The following is a 20,513-nucleotide window of genomic DNA, read 5'->3' on the forward strand; positions in this document are numbered from 1 at the left end:
GATGTGAAGAACTGACTCCTTGGAAAAAACCCTGATGCTGGGAAAGATTGAAAGTGGGAGGAGAAGGGGACAACAGAGGATGAGATGGTTGGATGGCATCACCGATTCGATGGACATGAGTTTGAGCAAGCTCCTGGAGTTGTTGAAGGACAGGGAAGCCTGGTGTGCTGTAGTCCATGGGGTCACAAAGAGTCGGACATGAGTGAGTGACTGAACTGCTCTGAACTGAAAGATGAAATCTAGTTTTTCTCACAGAAGAACAGTGTCTTGCAGAAATTAGGTACCTAATATTAGAAAGCTGAGCTGAACTCAATGTTTTACACAGTAAGGTACCCAGTAAATATTAAATCAAGCCAAATTCACTTCCCTGTACTACATCCAATCCTACCTTAAAGATGTCATTCCTTTTTGTGGAAAAAGGGGCCCGCTCCCTTTTTCTGCCAGAGATACACTTTTGATTTTTCCAGAGGATGATGGTCACTGTGGTAGACAGTTATTGTGGTGAGTCTCCAGTGAACTGTTTCTGCTGATAGGAATGCTCTTGTTTAGCCACCTCCCACTAGAAGTTTGACTTGACCGTATTTGTCTCTGATCACAGGGACATTAACAAGCCAGTGTTAAGACATGATAAGTTCTAACACATTGAGTCTTGTCTCCTTGAGAGACTACTTGGAACACAGTCACCATGCCAGGGAGAAGCCCAAACTGCCGCAAGGAGAGGCGGAGCTCCAACAAAGAAAAAGTGATGCCCAACCAGCCTCCAGCTGAGACACAGGGTATGTGAGAGAAGCAGCCATTTTCACAGCAGATGCCCCATGGAGCAGAAATGAGCCATACCTTCTAACCCTGCTCAAAGTGCACAATCTAAGTAAATAAATGATTGTGGTCATTTTAAGCTCCTAGGTTTAGGGTTGGTTTAGTGCGAATCAGTGATCTGGGCGTTGGGGAATGCTATGTCTTGGAGACCCACCAGGTTAATAAGCTTCGGGATCAGATGGCAAGCATGACTGTCTAACCTGGAACCCCTTCTCTGGGGATTCTTCCTTGGTGCCCCAATTCTGAGGTCCCTCCTCTCTTGTTATCAGGGGCCCTTATTGGTTCAAGATAAGTTTGACTTAGACAGTGAGAAGATGCCCAGGTGCACATTATAAGAAGTTCAGAGGGAGTAGGCGGTGGGTATTGGTTGGGGGCGGGGGGGACTTCTGGCCAGGAGGATGGCGTTCCATGAGGTCATGGGGGACCAGATTGTGCTGCAGTGTCTGCAGTTCCTTTAGTCATAGGGTATCTGCCAAAAGCTGTCTGCTCTGCACGTTTCTCTCACCACAAGAGGAGCAAGGAAGGCTCCCAAGCTTTCCAAGTAGAGAAAAGAATTTCCCAGAATGCTCCACACACCCACACCTTTTCTTGCATCTCATTGGCCCAAGTTGAATCACATGCCCCTTTCTGAACCAATCACTTTGTGTGTAGAAGGAAGGGTTAGAATTTCTGAAGACCAATCAAAATTACCCCTGGATTGGAGGAGGCGTGGCCAGTTCCTCTGAAGTCCATTGGATCTTGGGGAAGGAACCGATGTTTGTAAATAATTGGGGTTGTGCTATGGAGGCCGTGCAGTAAGATCCAGCAGGGGTCCCCTATAGGAGCCCTTCGCCCCGGGCGAGGCACCCCGGGCTTGAGCAGAGTTCCATTCTGCTCTCACATCCTTTCCTGGAATTATGAGGGAAACGTGTGTGTGTGTGTGTGTGTGTGTGTGTGTCCCCAGGAGGAAAGGCTGGGGTTGGGTGAGGAGGGAACGGTAGTTTGGACTGTTAGGGCTTCTGTCCTTTCTCAGTAGGTTTCTCCAGCACTATACATTGCCCTCTCCCGCAACCTGAAGAGAGGAGCCAAGCAGAGACAAAGGTTCGGATGTGTGCCTTTCTTTATTAGCACTTTCTCTGAGCGGAGGGCACCTCTCCTGGGTTGCATCTACTTTGAGTTCTTGTTTTTGCTCTTTTCTTTCTCATCCAGTGCTTTCTGCAAGTTCATGTTCATCGCATTTTTCTGGTGCCACCGTCCTGCAGAGCGGAGAGAAGGAGCCAGCACAAATCACCAAGAGGACCTCTGGAGTGTGCAGGTACCAATGGCAACCCATATGTCTTCCAGGCCCACCCCAGGGCTCTAGCTGCTGTTGTGGTTTCTTTCAGGACCTTAGGCCAACACACCCTACCCAGGGAGTTCCCTCCTCCCCCAACCCCAGCTTCCCACCTACCCAGATCATCCGTCTTCCTGCCATGCCAGTGCTCTAAGTCCCTCACCGATTTCTCAATCACCTCGGGAGTGTAGGAAGCCTTCATGAGGCTTTTCGTCTCCTGTGGGGCCCCTATGGAACCCCATGAAGAAAAGAAGCCCCAAGTCAACAGAGGTCAAGTACTGCAGGGTTCATATTTGGGTGTCAGTTTCCCCTGTGGATCATGGGTTGTGGAAGGGCAGAGGTTAGGAAGGGTTAGGCAGAGGAAGGCTGGCCTGGACTCAAACCCGAGGTCCATCATTTATGGACAGTATGGCCTCAGATAAGATTTTAATCTCTCAGAGCTTTGACCTCTTGATCTGTTCAAAAGAACAAAATGTTCTCACAATATTGGGAAGATTACATTCCTTGGAGCAGCTGGCATGTGGCAGTTGGTACCTATATTTTCATTTAGGTCTGTGTGTTAAGTTAAAACACACACAAGGAAATAGTTACCATGATCAAAAGTCAGAAAAATCATCAGAGGACCAAATTCCAAAAGACACAAAGATTTGAATGATCAGTTACAGAATATAAAATTATTGTCATTCAGTGTGTAAAGTTGTGAAAAAGAGAATAAAAACATAAGCAAAGAATAAAAAACTACCCATAAAGAACAGACAGGTTAGTAAAAGAAGCAAATGGAATTTCAGAAATAAAATATAATAGTTGAAAGGTAATGGGTTCAATCCCTAGGTCAGGAAGATCCCCTGAAGGAGGGCATGGCAACCCACTCCAGTATTCTTGCCTGAAGAATCCAACTGGACAGAGAAGCCTGGTGGGCTACAGTTCCTAGGGTCGCAAAGAGTCAGACACAACTGAAGAGACTGAGCATGCACACACAATGGATGGAAAATAAAATAAAAAGAAAGGTGATGATGGATGGTAAGAGGCCTGGGATTTGCTTCAGAATTATCTGGGGTGGGAATGAATGGGTGGGTGAGGAAAATGATGAAACAAGATTAGTTGTGTATTGATAATTAGTGAAGCTGGATGGTAAGTGCAATATCTGCTTATTAAACTCTTCTCTACTTTTCTTTAAGTTTGAAAATTGACATCATAACTTTTAAAAACAAATTCAATGGACAGGTAAAAGAGCTAATTAGATACAGATGAGAAAAAATGGTAACCTAGTAGATAATATCTAAAGAAATTAAGTAGAATGCAGCATAGAGGGGGGGAAATAAAGATGTGGAAAATAAAAAACTGTTAAATAAAGAGTAAATGAGAAGGCCTAACATATGTCTAATTGTAGTTCTAAAGGAGAGAGTGGAGAAAACAGGGAGAGACAATATTTGGAAAGATAGTGGCTGGAATTTTTTCAGAATTTATGAAATACATGAATCCTTAGATTCAAGAATCACAATTCCCCAGTCAGTTTAAGCAAAAAGAATTCCTTACCTAGGTACAATCAAGTAAAATTTAGAATACCAGAGACAAAGAAATCTTAGAAATAGCCACAGAGAAAAGACAGATTATGAGAATAATAATGAGTTTAAATAACCATCCAAGTGAGGAGGAAATAAATTAGCATCATCAAAGTGCTGACAAAAAGAAATCAACAATTTCGAACTGTTTACAATAACTCTTCCAAGAATAGGATGAAATAAAAATCTTTCTGAGCTTAAAATTTACCAACAACAGGGATTTCCTGGCCAGTCCAGTGGTTAAGACTCTGTGCTCCCAATTCAGGGGACACAGGTTTGATCCCTACTTGGGGAACTGAGATCCCATAGGCCACACAGCTTAGCAAAAAAAAAAAAAAAAAACCAACGACAGAATCTCACCCCAAAAATCTTCTAAACAACATAATTCAGAAAGAAAAAATAATCCCAGAAGGAAAAAATCTGAGGTAAAAGAAGGGATGGTAGGCAAAGATATTGGAAATCTTGAATAAATCTAAATACACATCAATTATAACAACAGTACCAATGTTGAATATGTGGAGCAAAATAATGATTGTGACAGGTAAGTATTTTTGAAGATTTAGCAGGTGCTAAGCACAGACAGTTTGATTCAAAGCTTTACAGAACTTCCTCACTGAATTTTCCCAACAACGCTAAGAAGTGTGGTTATTACCCCCATTTTGCTGTTGAAGTCACTGAAGCACAGAAAGGTTAAGTCACTTGTTTAAAGTCATGCAGCTGGGAAGTGAAAGATGGAGGACTCAAACGCGGACCCTGTGGCTCCAAAATCCACAGCTTAAACTACTTTGCTTATATAGAGTAAAAAACCTGTAAAATAATCACACATTAGCTGATATTGGAGGGGTGGCAAGAATAAAGGTGAAGCATTCTCACACCTTTATATTGTTCAGAAAAGCTGAAATACCTTGATTAACTTTAGAATTTGCTAACTATGCATGTAAAAATGTCAAAGATAGGAAATTCACTGGAGGTCCAGTGGTTAGGACTGAGCTTCCACGGTAAGGGAACTAAGATCCTGCAAGCCACACAGTTCGGCCAGAAAGAAGAAAACTCAAGGATAAGCACTGAGAGAATAGGAAGAATAAGGACAAAATTTAGATTGGGCGAAAAAAAGAAAGCTCACTCAAATCCAAAACAAGGGAAAGAGAAAAAAAGCAGCATAGAAAAATTAGGTCAAACAGAAAGTACAAAATAAGACCATAAAAATAAATCCAAGTCTATCAGTAATTAAAATAAATATAAATGGAGTAGACCAGCTGTTTAAAAAACAGATGATCAGGCTATAGATGTTTTAAGATATTTATTATTTTAAGCACATTTAAAGCAAAAGGACACAAAGAGAAAATAAACACGGAAATACAGAAAAGGATTAATAATCACAAAATCACAAAGCAATCTAGTCACATGACATTAATATTGGATAAAATAGACTGTAAAGCAAAAGCACTATAAGAGATAAAAGTAACTGCAGTTCATTCCGGTGACATAATAATTCTAAACTAGCTGCCCTGGAATAATCACGAAATTGGTAAAGCAAATCTGACAGAACTACAAAGAGCAATTGACAAGGCTGCTATCATAGGGGAAGACTTGAAGGTACATCTTTTAGTAATTAATAGATATAGAATCCTGAATTCAAACTATTTTCAAATATATATTGATTATCTATAAAAATTGACCATCTGCTGGATTATAAAGCTCCGCATTTGAAAGGACTGCAATCATTACAGGTCGTGTTCTCTAATGATGATGCTATTGAGAAAGAAATCCACTTTTTTAAAAAGTGATTTTTATGGTGTTTAGTATTTATCGATTTAAATGTTTACAGAACACAATGTTAAGTCAGAGACTTGGACTGAAGCCCTAAGGCTAGTAGAGATCAGATAACAGACTGAGCTGTGAAATAACTCCTGGGGTCACTTGGGGAGCTTGACACATTGCCTGAAAGTTTGGGGTGCACCAAGGCTTGGAACAAGAGGCATTGGCCCCAGATAAGAATGCACCAGGCATAATAACTCAAGTGCAAGGATGTACATGCATGTGTTTCTGTGAACCAGATGTGAGCTAGTGGAGAGAGGACCAGCCTGGAGCCATTTTCAATCCTGCCTCTAATCTGGTCCTCCTCACTGATTCTTCTGCTTCTAGTCCTGCCCTTCTGGGTTCTGTCCTGTAACACTACAGCCAGATGGATCCTTGGAAACAGAAGTCACTCCTTAGTACAAAATCCTACAGTGGTTCCCAGTAAAAGGGCCAGAAAGAGTCTATGTCCTTAGCATGGCCCCTGTGCCTGACTGCTCTTCCCCTGCAATCCACAGGCTGAGCCCCACTCCTTCTGGTCTGTACTCAAATGTCTCCTGCCCAAGAGGTCTGACACTATAGAGAAAAGCAAAGGGATTGTTAACAAGAGTCAAACAGGGACTTCCTGCCGGTCAAGTGATTAGGACTCAGCACTTTCACAGCCATGAGCCAAAAACATCAAAAAAATGGGTCAAACAAAAGTGAGATGAGGCAGCTGGGAGAAATACAGGAGAGGCTTCCAAGGGCCCTGTAAAGCCACCCACTGACCCAGGAGGTGGCACACAACTAGTTATTATTATTCTTTATATTCTACACAAAGACTTTATACACTCTTCTACATGACAGCCTTTACAATAAAAAAAAAATAATGCATCTATTGTTTTATCGCTATGTCTAACTCTTTTGTGATCCACGTGGACTATAGCCCGCCAGCCTCCTCTGTCCTTGGGATTTCCCAGGCAAGGAGTGGGTAGCCATGCCCTTCTCCAAGGGATCTTCCTAACCCAGGGATTGAACCCTCGACTCCTGTGTTGGCAGGTGGATTCTTTACCCCTGAGCCACCCAGGAAGCCTGATAATGCATCTATACTAATTTAAATGTAGGTATACAAGTTTGGTTTAATATTTAAAAATCAGTTACTATAATTTACCACATCAACAGATCAAAGGAAAAAATCATATGATCATCTAAGTAACAGCTGTATGACTTCCCTGGTGGTCCAGAGGTGAAGATTCTGTGCTCCCACTGTGGGGGTCATGGGTTCCAACCCTGGTCGGGGAACTAAGATGTTGTGAGATGCAGCCAAAAATAGAAAAACTTTATGGGGCTTCCCTGGTGGTTCAGTGGTTAGGACTCCACCCTGCCGAGGGTCTGGGTGGGGAACTCATCCATGCAAGCTGAGCAGTACAGTCAAAAAAACTAAACAAAAACAGCTGTAGAAATAGTTAATACAACTCAGCACTCATGCACGACTTTTTAAAAAATTAAAGTGCTAGCTAACTAGGAATAAATGGAGCCCTCAATCTGATAAAAGGTACCTTCAAATTCCTTTTAAAATATTGGATTTAATAGTAAAATGTTAGACTCAAGAAGCAGAGAGGGATACCTGCTTATTTGCACCATTGTCCCAGATAAACCAGCTGGGACAGATGGTACAAAGATGGAATAGAGCCTCATGGGTAATAATGTGAACTCTGGTCCCAGGCTGCCAGAGTTTAACCCCAACTCTGACTGTTCCTAGATGTGTGGCCTTAAGCAAGTTATTTAAGCAAGTGGCCTTAAGCAAGTCATTTTTTCTGTCTTAAAAAGGTGGCAGGGGCAGATTATAGCAATACTGCCTAAGGTTCTTATGAAAATTAAAATGTATATAAAGTACTTAGAGCAGTGCCTGGCTCATGTTACATGCTACACATGAATAGAGCCATTGTTATTATTAAAAATAAGAAGCCCCAAAGAATCTACAAACAAATTATTGGAATAGGTGAATTGAGTAAGCCCTCTGGATATAAGATTAATGTACAAAAATTAAAATTGCTTCTGTGTATATAAGCAGCAAAGTTAGAAAAAAAAATCACATTTTTAAAAAGATACTATTTGCAATAAGCAGCAAAAAGTAGATAAATAAAAGATTTTTCAAAGCAAGTCTAACAAAAAGTTGTGTAATCTTTGTAGAAAAAAAATTTTTTAAGTGTTACTGACACATTTTGAAGGTAGATTTAAATTAATGGGATTGTAGACCATACTCATGGATTGGAAAATTCATTGTCAGAAAACTGACAACTGCCCCTAAATTGAGCTGTAGATTCAGTGTATCAATACTTTCAATCAAAATGCCAACAGGATTTTTCATGGATATTGACAAGCTGATTTAGAATTTATATGAAGAGCAAAGAGCCTAGAATAAGCTATGACATTAGCTATTCCTGCTGGTGGTGGTGAAGGAGTGGGGAGTGAAGACAGCCCAACCAGATATCAGGCCACTTATAATACCCTGATAATTAAAAGTGTAATATTTGACCAGTGGACAGAATAGAGAGCCTGGAAACTGATCCATGCACATAAGGAAACTTGATGGAGACCAGTTGTACCACTGCAGGTCACTGGGGGCCAAAGATGAGATAATTCAGTAAAAGGTACTGAGAAAATAGGATTTTCACACCAAGGAGAAATTAACAATGAATCCTTGCTTCACACTGAAAACAGAAATCAACTCCACATGGATTAAAGACTTAGGTGTGAAAACCAAAACTATATAAAAGATTATCTTTATGACTCAGCATGGCATAGGATTTCTTCAAGCCACTCCTCCTGGACCCTTCTCTATCTCAGTAAATAACAATCTCATCCTTTAAGTTGTTCAGGTCAAAAACCATGACATCAACCTTTATTCCCTCTCATGCACCCAAATCCATTGGTTAGTATATTGTGTTTGCCCTGCCTTACACAAATCGCCAGGCTCCTCCTGCATCAGATCACCTTCACCACTACCTCCCTGTGCCGCCATATTGCACGATGTGTGTGTGTGCTCAGTCGTGTCCGACTCTTTGTGATCCCATGGACTGAAGCCCATCAGGCTGCTCTGTCTATGGGATTTCCCAGGCAAGAATACTGGAGTGGGTTGCCATTTCCTCCTCCAGGGGGTCTTCCCACCCCAGATATCAAACCGGCATCTCCTAAATCTCCTGTGTTGGTAGGCAGGTTCTTTACCACTTGAGCCACCTGGGAAACCCATTCTTGCACAATGGTACCTATCAGAGTCATAAAATGCAGCAGCCCTGCTCTCTAGACCAAGCCCCCATCATTTACCCCACCTGGATTTTTGCAGGCACCTCCTCGCTGGTCTCCCTGTTTCTATCCCAGCTCCCTGTGTTCTCAACACAGCAACTGGAATGATCCTTTAATCTAAGTCAATGCCATTCTCTGCTTAAGACCCTCCCTTGGCTCCTCATCTCACTAAGAGAAAAGACCCTCCTTCGGCCTTCCCCACCTAGCCTGCTTCTTCCCTCCCACTCCTGTCCAGCCACAGGTGCCTCCTCAGCCTGGAGCAGCAAATGCCAAGACCAACCTGGGCGGATGGAGGGGGATGGATGGGTGAGGCATGCTGCCCTTCTGCTTTCTGCTGGGTGCAGAAAGCAACGCCCTAATTTGTAAGCCCTTGCCAGTTTCTGGAGTTGACCCTTGAACAGTATGGGTTTGAAATACACAGGTCCACCTATATGTGTTTTTTTTTTTTCAATAAATATAGTACCTGCATTTTCCTTCTATAGATCTTTGAAAATTAACTAGGTGTAGGGGAAGTTTGTGTTTGGTTATGGGTCACCATACATGGAAACAAAAGAACTAGGATTTGAGTCCTGATTCTGTTTCAACTATCTCAGCATCCTCCCTTGGGTGAGTCATTTATCAATTCCTTTGTTTTGGGGGCAGAGATAGTAGTACTTGGATTGTTGACTGTGTGCTGGGGGTACTGGTAGAGCAGTGGTTGACACCCTGACTCTTCTGTGTTCAAAGGTCAATTGTAGGACTATGGCCAATTGTAAGATAGCTTATGATACCAACAATTTGGTAAAATTTAACCATCACCTTTTAGAAGCTGATGCAAGCTAGTTTGCACTGGCTCCATGGGTTTGTTTGCTCCCTCAGCGCAATTGTGTTTCTCAGACTGGCTGAAGTGTGCATGTGCATGTTAGTCGCTCAGTCATGTCCGACTCTTTGTGGTCCCATGGACTGAAGTTGGCCAGGCTCCTCTGTTCATGGAACTTTCCAGACAAAAATACTGTAGTAGGTTGTCATTCATTCCCTTCTCCAAGGGCTCTTCCCAACCCAGGGTTCTCCTGCATTGCAGGCAGATTCCTTTCCGTGTGACCACCAGGGAAGCCCTGGGTAAAGTATACACAGATGCTTTTTATATCATTCTTTTAAAGGTATGTAGAGAGACTTCCCTGGTGGCTCAGACTGTAAAGCATCTGCCTGCAATGCGGGAGACCTGGGTTTGATCCCTGGGTCGGGAAGATCTCCTGGAGAAGGAAATAGCAACCCACTCCAGTATTCTTGCTTGGAAAATCCCATGGACAGAGGAGCCTGGTAGGCTACAGTCCATGGGGTCGCAAAGAGTCAGATACGACTGCGTGACTTCACTTCACTTCAGACATCACCATACATAAAATTATTGAGCGATAATTGTAATGGAAGGCCGACTCCCAAGACTCAGAAAGGGACAATCTGAGGCTGTATTCTCTCTTCTCTCCCCAAGCACTACCCTTTCTTCAGGCTCAAAGGAAAACTCAGAACGTTTTCCAGTGGTTGTCTGGTTCCTTGGGTGATGAGGATCTGAGCCAGGTAGGGGGTTGCCAGGCCCTGAGGACACTGAGAAGGCATAGAGGAAGGAGGGAGGAAAGAAGGGGGCCAGAAAGACTTGATATTTTGCAATGAGGCCAAACTGGAATGTGGGGACAGAGAGACGCTGCTCCTTGCTCACTGAGGACCCCCATCCGAGCAATCAGTTAGACCCCTGGGAACAGGGTCATATTTTGGGAGGTGACCAAGTACTGGGGAAAGACTCTGGGGCTTTGCAGGTGGAAGAAAAACCTGGATTTGAGTTTCAGATCCACCTTGTATGACCAAGAAGCCCTGGGGAAATTGTTTCCCATCAGCCTGTGAGACGGATCTAGGGGTACTCCTCTGACAAATAGGACCTCAGAGGCCCACAGGACTTGCTGCAGATGTCTTGGCCTCCGACCCACACTTTGCCCCGGAGGTGCCCCTGCTGGGATCTGGGAAAGAAAAATACTGGCCTGTCAGATAGTAAGCTGGTTCCTCATAAAATCCTGTTATGTTATAAGCCCCATTGTACCAAGAAAGTACATAAAGAAGGACCGTAAAAAAGGCTGAGTGATGAAGAATTGATGCTTTCAAATTGTGGTGCTGGAGAAGACTCTTAAAGAGTCTCTTGAACTGCAAGATGATCAAATCAGTCAGTCCTAAAGGAAATCAACCCTGGATAGTCATTGGCAAGATTATTGGTGAAGCTGAATCTCCAATACTTTGGCCACCTAACGGAAAGAACCGATTCATTGGAAAAGACTGTGATTCTGGGAAAGATTGAAGGCAAAAGGAGAAGGGGGAGGCAGAGGATGAGATGAGTAGATAGCATCACTGATGCAATGGATATGAATTTGAGCAAACTCTGAGAGACAGTGGAGGACAGAGGAGTTTGGCATGCTGCAGTCCATGGGGTCGCAAAGAGTTGAACATGACTTAGCAACTGAACAACACCAACCAAGAAAGTTGGCTGAGGCTCAGAGAGTTAAGGATCCTGCCTGAGGCCATACCCATTGGCTAAGCTGAACTTTGAACCCAGGAAGGCTGATACTGTCCCTGTAATCAAAGTAGGCCAGACCAGAGATGCACTGGCCTCCTCTTGGCAGATTAGGACACCAGAGGTACAGGGTGGAGGTAGGGCTGACTGCCAACTGGGAGGGACCATCTGCTCTGTGAGGACAGACTTGCCAGGGGACTGGACATTCCCAGCACTTGGCACAAAGCCTGGCATACAGAGGGCCCTTGGTGGCTGTGAAATGAGAGTCCCTGGGGATGTATCCTGGGGTCTTAGATTCCTCTGGGGATCCAGGTCCTTCCTGGCCCAATAACTTGAAGGCTGTGGGTTTTCCTAGCCCATACCCTTGTCTTTCGGCCTGACCTTGAAACAAGTTTGACCGCATGTTGTAGCCCAGATCATAGTAGTCTGAAAAGATGGAGGTAATTTCCGTGGGGCTCTGGATCCTGCTGGGCCATGAGCTTGTCCTCTTCTGGCCCTCCAAGGCTTCCCCGATGGCCTTTCGAGCCTAAGTAGGAAGGGAAGGAGGGAGAGAGAAGACAAAAGGTAGGGAGGCAAAGTGAATCCCACATCTCCCCTCTAATTTCTCCTCCCTTGGAGCCTGCCCTCACCACTCCTCTCCACCCTAAGCCTGCAGCCTTCAACCAACCACAGTCCTGGGAGCTGGCGTAGCTGAACGCCCTCACCCTCCCATACCACCTCAGCTTTCACATGGGCCTCAGGCATCAAGGAAGAAAATGATCATGAAAACTTCTCCCTACACTGAACGTGTGAATGTGTCAGTTGCTCAGTCTTGTCCAACTCTTTGCGATCCCATGGACTATAGCCCACCAGGCTCCACTGTTCATGGGATTTTCCAGGCAAGAATACTGGAGTGGGTTGCCATTCCCTTCTCCAAGGGATCTTTCTGACCCAGGAATCGAACCCAGGTCTCCTGCATTGCAGGAGGATTCTTTACCGTGTGAGCTACCAGGGAAGCCCTATGGAACAGCAGCAGGGGACATCTTTATAAGGTGGTATTATTTCCACTATTTATAAAGAAGGAAACTGGACCTCAGGGCAGGGACTCAATCCAGCATACAGCTAGAGAAGGAAGCCTCCTACAGTGGTAGGAGTGGTTGAGCCCAGGCCTAAGAGCCAGGAACTGGGTTTGGGTCCCAACTCTGCCATATACCAGCTGCTAATTTGGGCAAGTTTTTGCTCCCTTCTGGGCCTCAGTTCCCCTACTCTTAAAATGAGGGTGGGGGCAGAACTGGGTGGTCTTTGAAGTAACTTCCAGTTCTGATATTTGCTGGCCTGATGACACTTGTGATCTGGGTCACAGCTGGATTCAAAACAAAACAAAACACACATCTCTTGGTTTAAGCCCAAGACAACGATGGCCAAAGAGAGAAATGGCACGTTCCCTAGGCTAAGAAGGGCAGAGAGAGATAGAGACCATACTGCCAACCTCAAGGTGGGGGCCAGATCCTCCAAGTGGAGTGGGGGGTTTAGGATTTTGACCTCCCAGACTAACAGGAGCAAGGGTCCCCCACCTTAAGATGATAAAGTAGAAAGGGACCCACCCATAGCCTTTCTGACCCTAGCTCTTCTACTTGTTCTGTGTGACCCCAGGCAGATCACTTCACCTCTCTGAGCTCCAGATTTATCATCTGTTAAAAAAGATGGTGAAGGACAGTGGAGCCTGGTGTGCTGCAGTCCATGGGGTCTAAAAGAGTTGGACATGACTTAGCCACTGAACAATAGCAAAAAAAAGAAACAATGACTAGTGCCTGGCCTGCTGTACAATGTGTCCGTTATGAGGGTTGAGAAGGTGACTTTGAAAATATGTTTCAAAATGCCTCAAAATATCTCTGTTTGACTAGAAGTGGCAGGTAGGCAGGTGAGCTTTCTCTCAACTTTCAATTGATCAGCACTGAGTTCCTGCAATGATGTATCAAGTGGGGGGAAAGGGCCAGCATCGATTGGTGATGTCTGCCGTGAATTCAGGCTCTGTTATTTGCCAGCCTGATCTAGTCAGCCTCACTTGACAGATGTAGAGACTGGGTTCAGAGAGGAAAAGTAGCTATACAAAGTCTCCCAGGATTCAGGGGCAGAACCAGGATTCAAACTTAAATCTTCTGATTCCCAGTCAATCCTGTCCCCTTGAGGAGACTTAAGTTAAAAGCATCTAATTCTAACATAAATCTTGTAAGTGCAAAATCATTACAGACCAGGGCTTCAGAATCTGCCAGACAGTTTGGATCCCGTTTAACTTGGGTTCATTTACTTAAGCCTGCTAAAGCTTGGGCTTCTAATCTGTAAAATGAGGATTATTATAGTACCTCCCTCACTGGGAAAATTGAACAGTTAGATGTGAATACTAAACAGTGCACAGTGCCTGGCCCATAGCAAGTGTGCAGTAAACACTACTCTCTGTTGATATTATTACAGGGACTCTGTACTCAAGAGCAACTTCCTTAGGGGTCCTCATTGCCCATCTCCATGCTTGACCCTCCTGCCACCCTTAGCTTCCTGTGCCCCGTTCTGACACCTGCTCTTCGGAGACCAGCTGGTCCACCACGTTGCTCCCAAACTTGTGACGAATGTTGTTGGGAATGCTGCTGCCGCTCTGGCCCTGGGCCCCAGCGTTGGGGTCTTCCTTCGGCGCCTGGCACGGCTGAGCCCCTTCTCGTAAGGAAGCCCTGCTCTCCCTCGAGGAGGGTCTGAAGCTCCCTTTCTTCAGGGATTCCGGGTCTGAGTCCCTCCAGAGGGATCCCCGGCTGACAGCTGAAGGGGGTGGAGGCGGGATCTCCTCCAGGGAGGCCCGCCCCAGGGAGCTGCTTCGGGGGCTGTCTCCTCGGTACAGGGATGGCTTCACGGAGACCGGGGCCTGGTACTTGAGCTTGGAGGTATCCAAAGGGCTATGGGCAGCTCTCCAGGGGTCCGTGTCCTGCTGGCCTTCCTTGTTGTTGTTCGGATGGGCCCTGGTCAGAGTGGTTGTACCTGAAAAGGGAAGAGACAGGAAAGGAAGGAGAGGAGACAGACAGATGCAGAAAGTGGAGGGTAGGAAAACGATGATGGGAATGGGGAGGGGGAATAGACAGACAACCCAGAGTAGAAAAAAAAGATGGTATGGGGTGTTGTGGGGGGGCGCGGGTAGGACGGAAAGAAGTCCCGGGAGACAGAAGTATGGGTGAGAAATCAGGAGAGAGACCAAGAGAGCGGGTAGTAGCCTGAAAAGTGTCACACTGGACAAGGCAGCCCTCACTGTTTTTGACCACAGGGGTTGCAGCCCCAGCCTGACCAGCCTTGAGGCTAGCTGTGTGACCTTCAGAAAAGGAGGTGACCTCTCTGTGCTTAGTGAACTGACTCCATTTGGTTAGTTCCTTACTGCACCTTGAACCTCTTCCATCCACTACCCCCGACCCCCAACAATCCAGTGAGCAACTGTGAAAGCTGGCAGAGGGTGTCTTTCGGCTTGGCCAAATCACACAGCTAGAAAGTACTAGAGCTGGGTTGGCCAGCTTTTGTCCCCAGTTAGAGCTGCTTCCCAACCCCACTTCTCTCCCCTGTTCTCCAGCTCATGGAATAGTGTCATCCCAGCCACTTCCGGGCTCTCACACCCCATCTCTCCCCTTCCCTGTCCCCATCCCCACTCCTGCCCTGACTTCCAGTTCCCGGGAATTTCCTGCCCCAAGCCCACAGGTCTGCTCATTCTCTTCCCTGATCCCTGGCTCCAGCCAAACTGCCACTCCTTCCCCACCACACCTCATGATGTCCAACCTCCCAGCCTTTGCTCAGACTGGTTCTGCTACCTGGAAGTCCAGCTCCTCCTTTCTCCTGAGTCAAAATCCTCCAGGTTCTTCCCAACTCAGCCCCACCAGGACACTGACACCCACCCCAAGCTGGTGGAGCCAGTGCCTCCTTTTTAACTCCACAACTCTGTTCCCAGCACGCTCCATGCATCTCTCTGGGTTTTCCCCTCTGACCATCCTTATAAGATTCAAACCCTGTTATTTTCTCTCCCTGATCGGGGAGGGGAGTCATGGTAGTGGGTCCACAGGTGAGTCGGTCCTGGGCCTCCCCTCAGCACCCACCAGAACCCTGTGCATCAGAGATTGCTGGTGGCTCCCATCGGTGAGGGAGTGAATGAGTAGATGGCTGCAGGGGAGTCAGACCCAGGTCACCCTGCAGCTCATCAATTCTGAAATGTCCTTTCTTCTCACGTTAGCATCCTTGACATCTGGCTGCATCTGACGATCAATGCGCTCTGGTCTAACCAGCAATATTTTCTTTCTTAATGACCAGTAACTAAGTAACAGTTCATCTTACAACCCCCTGAACAGTGACTTACAACACATTTTATATAGCATTTTACACGTGGTATATAATAAACACCTTCATCCTGGGCAAAATACAGAAGGCAGGTCTGTCTCTGCCCCCTCCCCACATACAGCCACCCCCATAATCTTCAGTCTCAGGTGGTAGCTGTCCCTCCACAATGTTTTGGATGAATCCTCTAGTACTCCTGAAAGAAACACAGCCCTGTGGGCTCAGGAGGAGCCCTGCCCTGAGCTGGGCTTCCATCTCCCCACAAGCACAAGGCAGGGCCATGGTTGATCAGGCCGGTGCTGAGTGCTCTTACTGCTGTCTGCCTGCATTTTCTTGAGAAGGTTCACTGTCCCCATCCTGGAAGCCTTGTCCCCAGAGGCGCCCCTTTCTTGGCTGCCTGTTTGTTGGCCAAAACCACAAGACAGGAGGGAGGGAAGGCAGTTTGGTCTGGGGGAACAGGTTTCTCCTCTTTTGTGAAGACAACAAAAGGGCAAGAACAGGATACTCTGACTTCAGCTCCATGGGGGTAATGATGGTAGGGAGGAGAATAGTGAGAAGGAAGAGGGCAAGTCTCCAGGATCCATACTCCTGTTTCTCCCAGGCTGTGCTACTGCCTGCCTCCTCTAACACAGTTTATCTTAACTGCCTGCTCACCCTCCACGTGCCCTTTAGGGTTAGGAGAGCTGCAATGGCTGGGAACATATCTCCTGCCCCTGGCTCAGAAAGCCAATGTGTGTGTGTGTGCTCAGTCACTTCAGTCATGTCTGACCCTATGGACAGTAGCCCACCAGGCTCCTTTGTCCATGGGATTCTCCAGGCAAGAATACTGGAGTGGATTGCCATGCCCTCCTCCAGGGGACCTTCCAGAGCCAGGGATTGAACTCACATCTCTTGCGTCTCCTGCATTGCAGATGGATTCTTTATGCACAGAGTCACCTGGGAAGCCCAGCCAAATAAATGAATAAAAAAAAAAATATTGCAAATAATTCCCTGGCACTCCAGTGGTTAGGACTCCAAACTCTCACTGCCGAGGGTGCAGGTTCGATTTCTGGTCGGGGAACTAAGACCCCCACAAGTTGTGTGGTGGAGCCAGGAAAAAAAAAAAAAGGAACAATAATGTAGTGATTAAAGCAGGATCCTAGTTCCTCCTCAAGGGATATCTTTGAGTTTTTCTGCAGGAAATAAGGTCTCCACCCTGGTGGAGGATGAAAACTTCAGAATGGAGCACAAGATTCCTAGAGCACCACTCTGTTACCTCACTACTACCCAATCAGAAAGAAGTCACACACCTTACAGCCTTCACCCCAAAGCCTATAAAATCTTCTGCCTGAAAACCATTGAGGAGTTCAGGGGTTTTGAGCGTGAGCCACCCATTTTCCTTGCTTGGCCCTGTAAGGAACTTTTTTCTGCTCCAAACTCTGATGTTTTAGTTTATATGGCCTCACTGTGCCATGGGCACATGAACTTGTGTTTGGTTACAAGAGGGGACACTAAGGTGGGGTCATAATCCCCAAGACCAGGCAGATGGGAGGGGATCAGCAATCCTCTGTGCCCTTCCTCTTCCTTCTGTCTTCAGATAGAAGCCTCAAGGAAGTCGGGGCCACACAGCAGGTCTAGAGGCCAAAGCAAGACTAAGAGGGGGAGAGGTTGGTCCTTGCTGTCCTCAGGGGATCCCTCCAGAGGCACTGCATGTGCATTCAGCATGTCCCTGCTTGCCCATCCTACCTGGTCGGTGGCCCAGCTCCATCGGCTCTTGCTGTGGAACAGGTAATTCCAAGCTTAGTCCTGCAGGCAAAGAAACACACAGGGTCATCTCAAATGACAAGACTCTGTAAACAAAGATGAATGGAGGGCTGAACAGGGAGGCCTGTGGCCGTCTGCCCAGCCCCTGACCGGAGGGCTCTCTGTGCTGCCTCCATGGCTCTCTGGCACCAAGGAGCCCCCTGCTCCATCCACCCATCACCCCTGGCACTGGACCTGCTTCCTGGACCCTGGCAGGCTGGATCACCGCATCTCCAGTGCCTCTTTCTCAAGGAACCTGGGGTTCCTCTTCCTCCTTTGCAATCTTTTTCTTCTATTTCCTCCCCCATCTGTACCACCCAACCCTCTCTAGGGGCCCCCAGCAGGCCCCTAGCTGGGAGGCGCATTGCTCCAAGCCCTCCATCCTGGATACTACTTGCCTTCTGCAAATAGGATTTTGTCTATTTTCACTAACTGGTCATTCAAAGAGAGGAACCAGCTTGGCCAACATGGAGGAGAGCCAAGAGCAGGAATCGACTCTGGGATAATCTCTGTCTTTCTTCCAAAGAACAGGCCTTTGGGTCAAATTTGAGGGCCAGCACTGGCATCTTAAAAGCCTCTGCAGCTTTCAGGTTTATATTCCTTTCTTCTAAGTGAATTTTTTTCTTTATTCATATTCTCTTATTCTTTTGCATGTGTTTTTAAAGGACTTTTGTGAAATTTGTAATATGAATAGGATAAAATGATTTAGGATAAATGGTATCTAAGTGGTAAGTATCTTTTAATAAGGAAAACATAGAAGCATTAAGTCAGAGCTGGAAAGGGTCTTTGAGATTAGTTAATCCAATCCCTTTATTTTACTGATAAATAAACTGAGACTCAGAGGGTGTGAATTTGTCAGGTCACCCAGCGAATTGGTCTCTGCCAATAAACTCAGAGAGGTTAAGAACCAGATGAATTGTATTCTCTTGAAAAATCACCCCAAACAAAACACCCTATTAATTTTGACTTAATTGTTTGGTGATTGTGCAGCTTCTGGTATGACTCTTTAACAATCCTTAGCCCCCTGGTATTCATACACTGTGTTTCCCCTCAACTCTTGAGTCTGGGCTGGACCTAGTGACTTGCTTCCTTTAAAAAAAAAAATTATTTCTTTTTTGGCTGTGTCGGGTCTCATGGCATCATGCGAAATCTTGCGTTGTAGCAAATGGACTCTAGTTGTGGCTCGCAGGCTTAGTTGCTCTAAGGCATGTGGTATCTTAGTTCCCCAACCAGGGATTGAGGTTATGTCCCCTGTGCTGCAAGGCAGATTCTTAACCACTGAACCACCAGAGAAGTCCTGGAAAGGATGCTTGTCATCAGAAGCTAGACGGTGGGCTGAGGTGGACTGTGACTTCTGTCTTGTTCACAATCTCTCTGACTCTTCCTGGCTCTTCTTGTGCTGATGGAAGCAGCTTCTGTGTTATGAGCTGCCTTCTGGAGAGGCCCCCATGGCAAAGAACTGAGGGCCTGTGGCCACCAGCTCAAGAAGACCTGTGACTCTCAGTTCAACAATCTGACATGATGAGTCTTACCTTGGGCATGGTCACAGAAAGAGGTCCTTCACTAACTGTCCTTTGAGATGAGACAGAAGCCCTGGCCGATACTTTGATCACCGTCTGTGAGAGATCCTGAGACAGATGGCCCACTGAAGCTAATCTGTATTCCTGACCCACAGAAACTATGAGGTAATAAATGTTGTCTTAAGTCACTCAGTTTGGGGGTGATTTGTCATACAGCAGGAGATGACAAATGCATCTCATGTGTTAAGCATTCCTCCATCTAGGTGACTAGCCTCTTTTCACGAGGACTCAGTGAGGTGTTTGAAGAAAGTGTTAACTCACCCTCTTTCACAATTGGAGAAACTGAGGCTCAGAAAAGAAATAGGACCTCTCGCAGGTGGTGCTGAAACCAAGCCCCACTTCTGTCTCCTCTGAGTTCTCTTTCTGCTCCTGTCCCTGTTCCCCATCTCCAGCTACCCCCCGCCCCTGATATGCCCACTGGAACTCCCCATCAGCTCCAGTGACACCCCCAGTCCAGAGTGGCCTGGACTGGTTTTAACAGAAGTATAGGCTCACTGCCAGTTTCTGACCTGGAGAGAAAGATCCCAAGAGACGTTGGTCAAGGAGGGAGGGAAAGTAGATCCCTTGCAGTCTGGGAGCTCCACTCACAAGCAGCTCTGCATAGAGAGAAAGAAGATGAAGCCCCGTGTCCTGGCAGACTCCTGGCCCACTTCAGGGTCCCTTCCTCACCTGTCCACTCTCTCTCATAACGTCAGAAAACATGTGAACTGCCCTGGTGTGTGCCGAGGCCCAAGAGTGCAGATCTGTGCTGCACAACTGCTGCTGGAGACCAGTGGATAGTTGCTGGGGAGCAGCCCACCCCCGTCCATTGGAGTTGCCATGGTGATCACTATACACAGGGCTCTGTTACCTCAGAGGGCTGATAAGCCCACCCTGGGGAACAGAGGCCAAGGAGAGCCAGTACAGAGAGGGCAGCAGGGGCTTTCAGACGTTGCTCACTCTCTCATTCACTCAAAATGTCCCAAGTATTCACCCTGGGTTTGGTTGCATGCTAGGCACAGAGGGCTCAGATGCCATAGAGTATGAAAGACATTCTTGGGATTACAAATTTGTTAAGAGAGGGTAATTAGTTTTATCTAGGGAAAAAGAGGTGGGGCTCACAGAAGGGCCATTTGAGCTGGGTCTTGACGTATGCGTAGGAGTTTAACAGAAGAGACTAGACTATTAAAGGCCCAGGTGTGATTTTGAGCATAAATTAGGTTAAGGGGAGTGGGGAGGGAAAGGAAAGATGTACCTGGAGCTGTCTGAGCTGGTTTCAAAGGGATGAGGGATCAGAGCAAAATGAGAGCAGGGGTGGAACTGCAAGGATCTACTCTCTTCCCCTTAAACCCCAAGGTTACTTCCTTCTCTTGCAGCTTTCTTATTTCCCACTGCCAGAGTTCTGAGACCTTCTCCCAGGGACTGAATCTGTTTCTCTGGTCCCTCCCCTCAATCATGCCTCTAAAGGTCTTATTCTGAGCCAGGAAAGACACCCAAGGTACAGACCACCTTCCTTTGGCCCACCTACTTTTTTA

General features: G+C 46.3%; 1 protein-coding gene across 2 annotated transcripts; it reads right to left on the reverse strand.

Annotated features, from left to right (window-relative positions):
- Positions 1-1,897: 1,897 nt before the first annotated feature.
- On the reverse strand, positions 1,898-19,781 carry TEX33 (testis expressed 33). 2 transcript variants are annotated; one of them, NM_001077033.2, is made up of 7 exons: positions 19,669-19,781; positions 19,509-19,595; positions 17,363-17,422; positions 13,857-14,308; positions 11,687-11,831; positions 2,246-2,356; positions 1,919-2,051 (listed from the first exon to the last, which is right to left on the reverse strand). In NM_001077033.2, exons 3-7 carry the CDS (start codon positions 17,382-17,384, stop codon positions 1,963-1,965), a joined length of 819 nt encoding a protein of 272 aa, NP_001070501.1. In that variant the 5' UTR covers positions 17,385-17,422; positions 19,509-19,595; positions 19,669-19,781; the 3' UTR covers positions 1,919-1,962. The 2 variants fall into 2 exon arrangements, with proteins under 2 accessions (XP_024848033.1, NP_001070501.1); XM_024992265.2 differs by lacking the exons at positions 19,509-19,595; positions 19,669-19,781 and adding an exon at positions 18,952-19,087 and having other exon boundaries at positions 1,898-2,051.
- Between the last annotated feature and the right edge of the window lie 732 nt (positions 19,782-20,513).

This window comes from Bos taurus, chromosome 5, assembly GCF_002263795.3.
Source record: "Bos taurus isolate L1 Dominette 01449 registration number 42190680 breed Hereford chromosome 5, ARS-UCD2.0, whole genome shotgun sequence".
Lineage (NCBI taxonomy): Eukaryota > Metazoa > Chordata > Mammalia > Artiodactyla > Bovidae > Bos > Bos taurus.

What these genes read in the sequence shown, in the direction of transcription:
- TEX33 (XM_024992265.2), bottom strand. Translation starts at nt 17,384, where the DNA reads ATGGAGCTGGGCCACCGACCAG. An exon ending in GGAGCTGGGCCACCGACCAG is followed by an intron (nt 14,309 to 17,362) that starts GTAGGATGGGCA and finishes TTCCCTTTTCAG; the next exon opens with GTACAACCACTCTGACCAGG. An exon ending in CAGGAAGACGGATGATCTGG is followed by an intron (nt 2,052 to 2,245) that starts GTAGGTGGGAAG and finishes TCCGCTCTGCAG; the next exon opens with GACGGTGGCACCAGAAAAAT.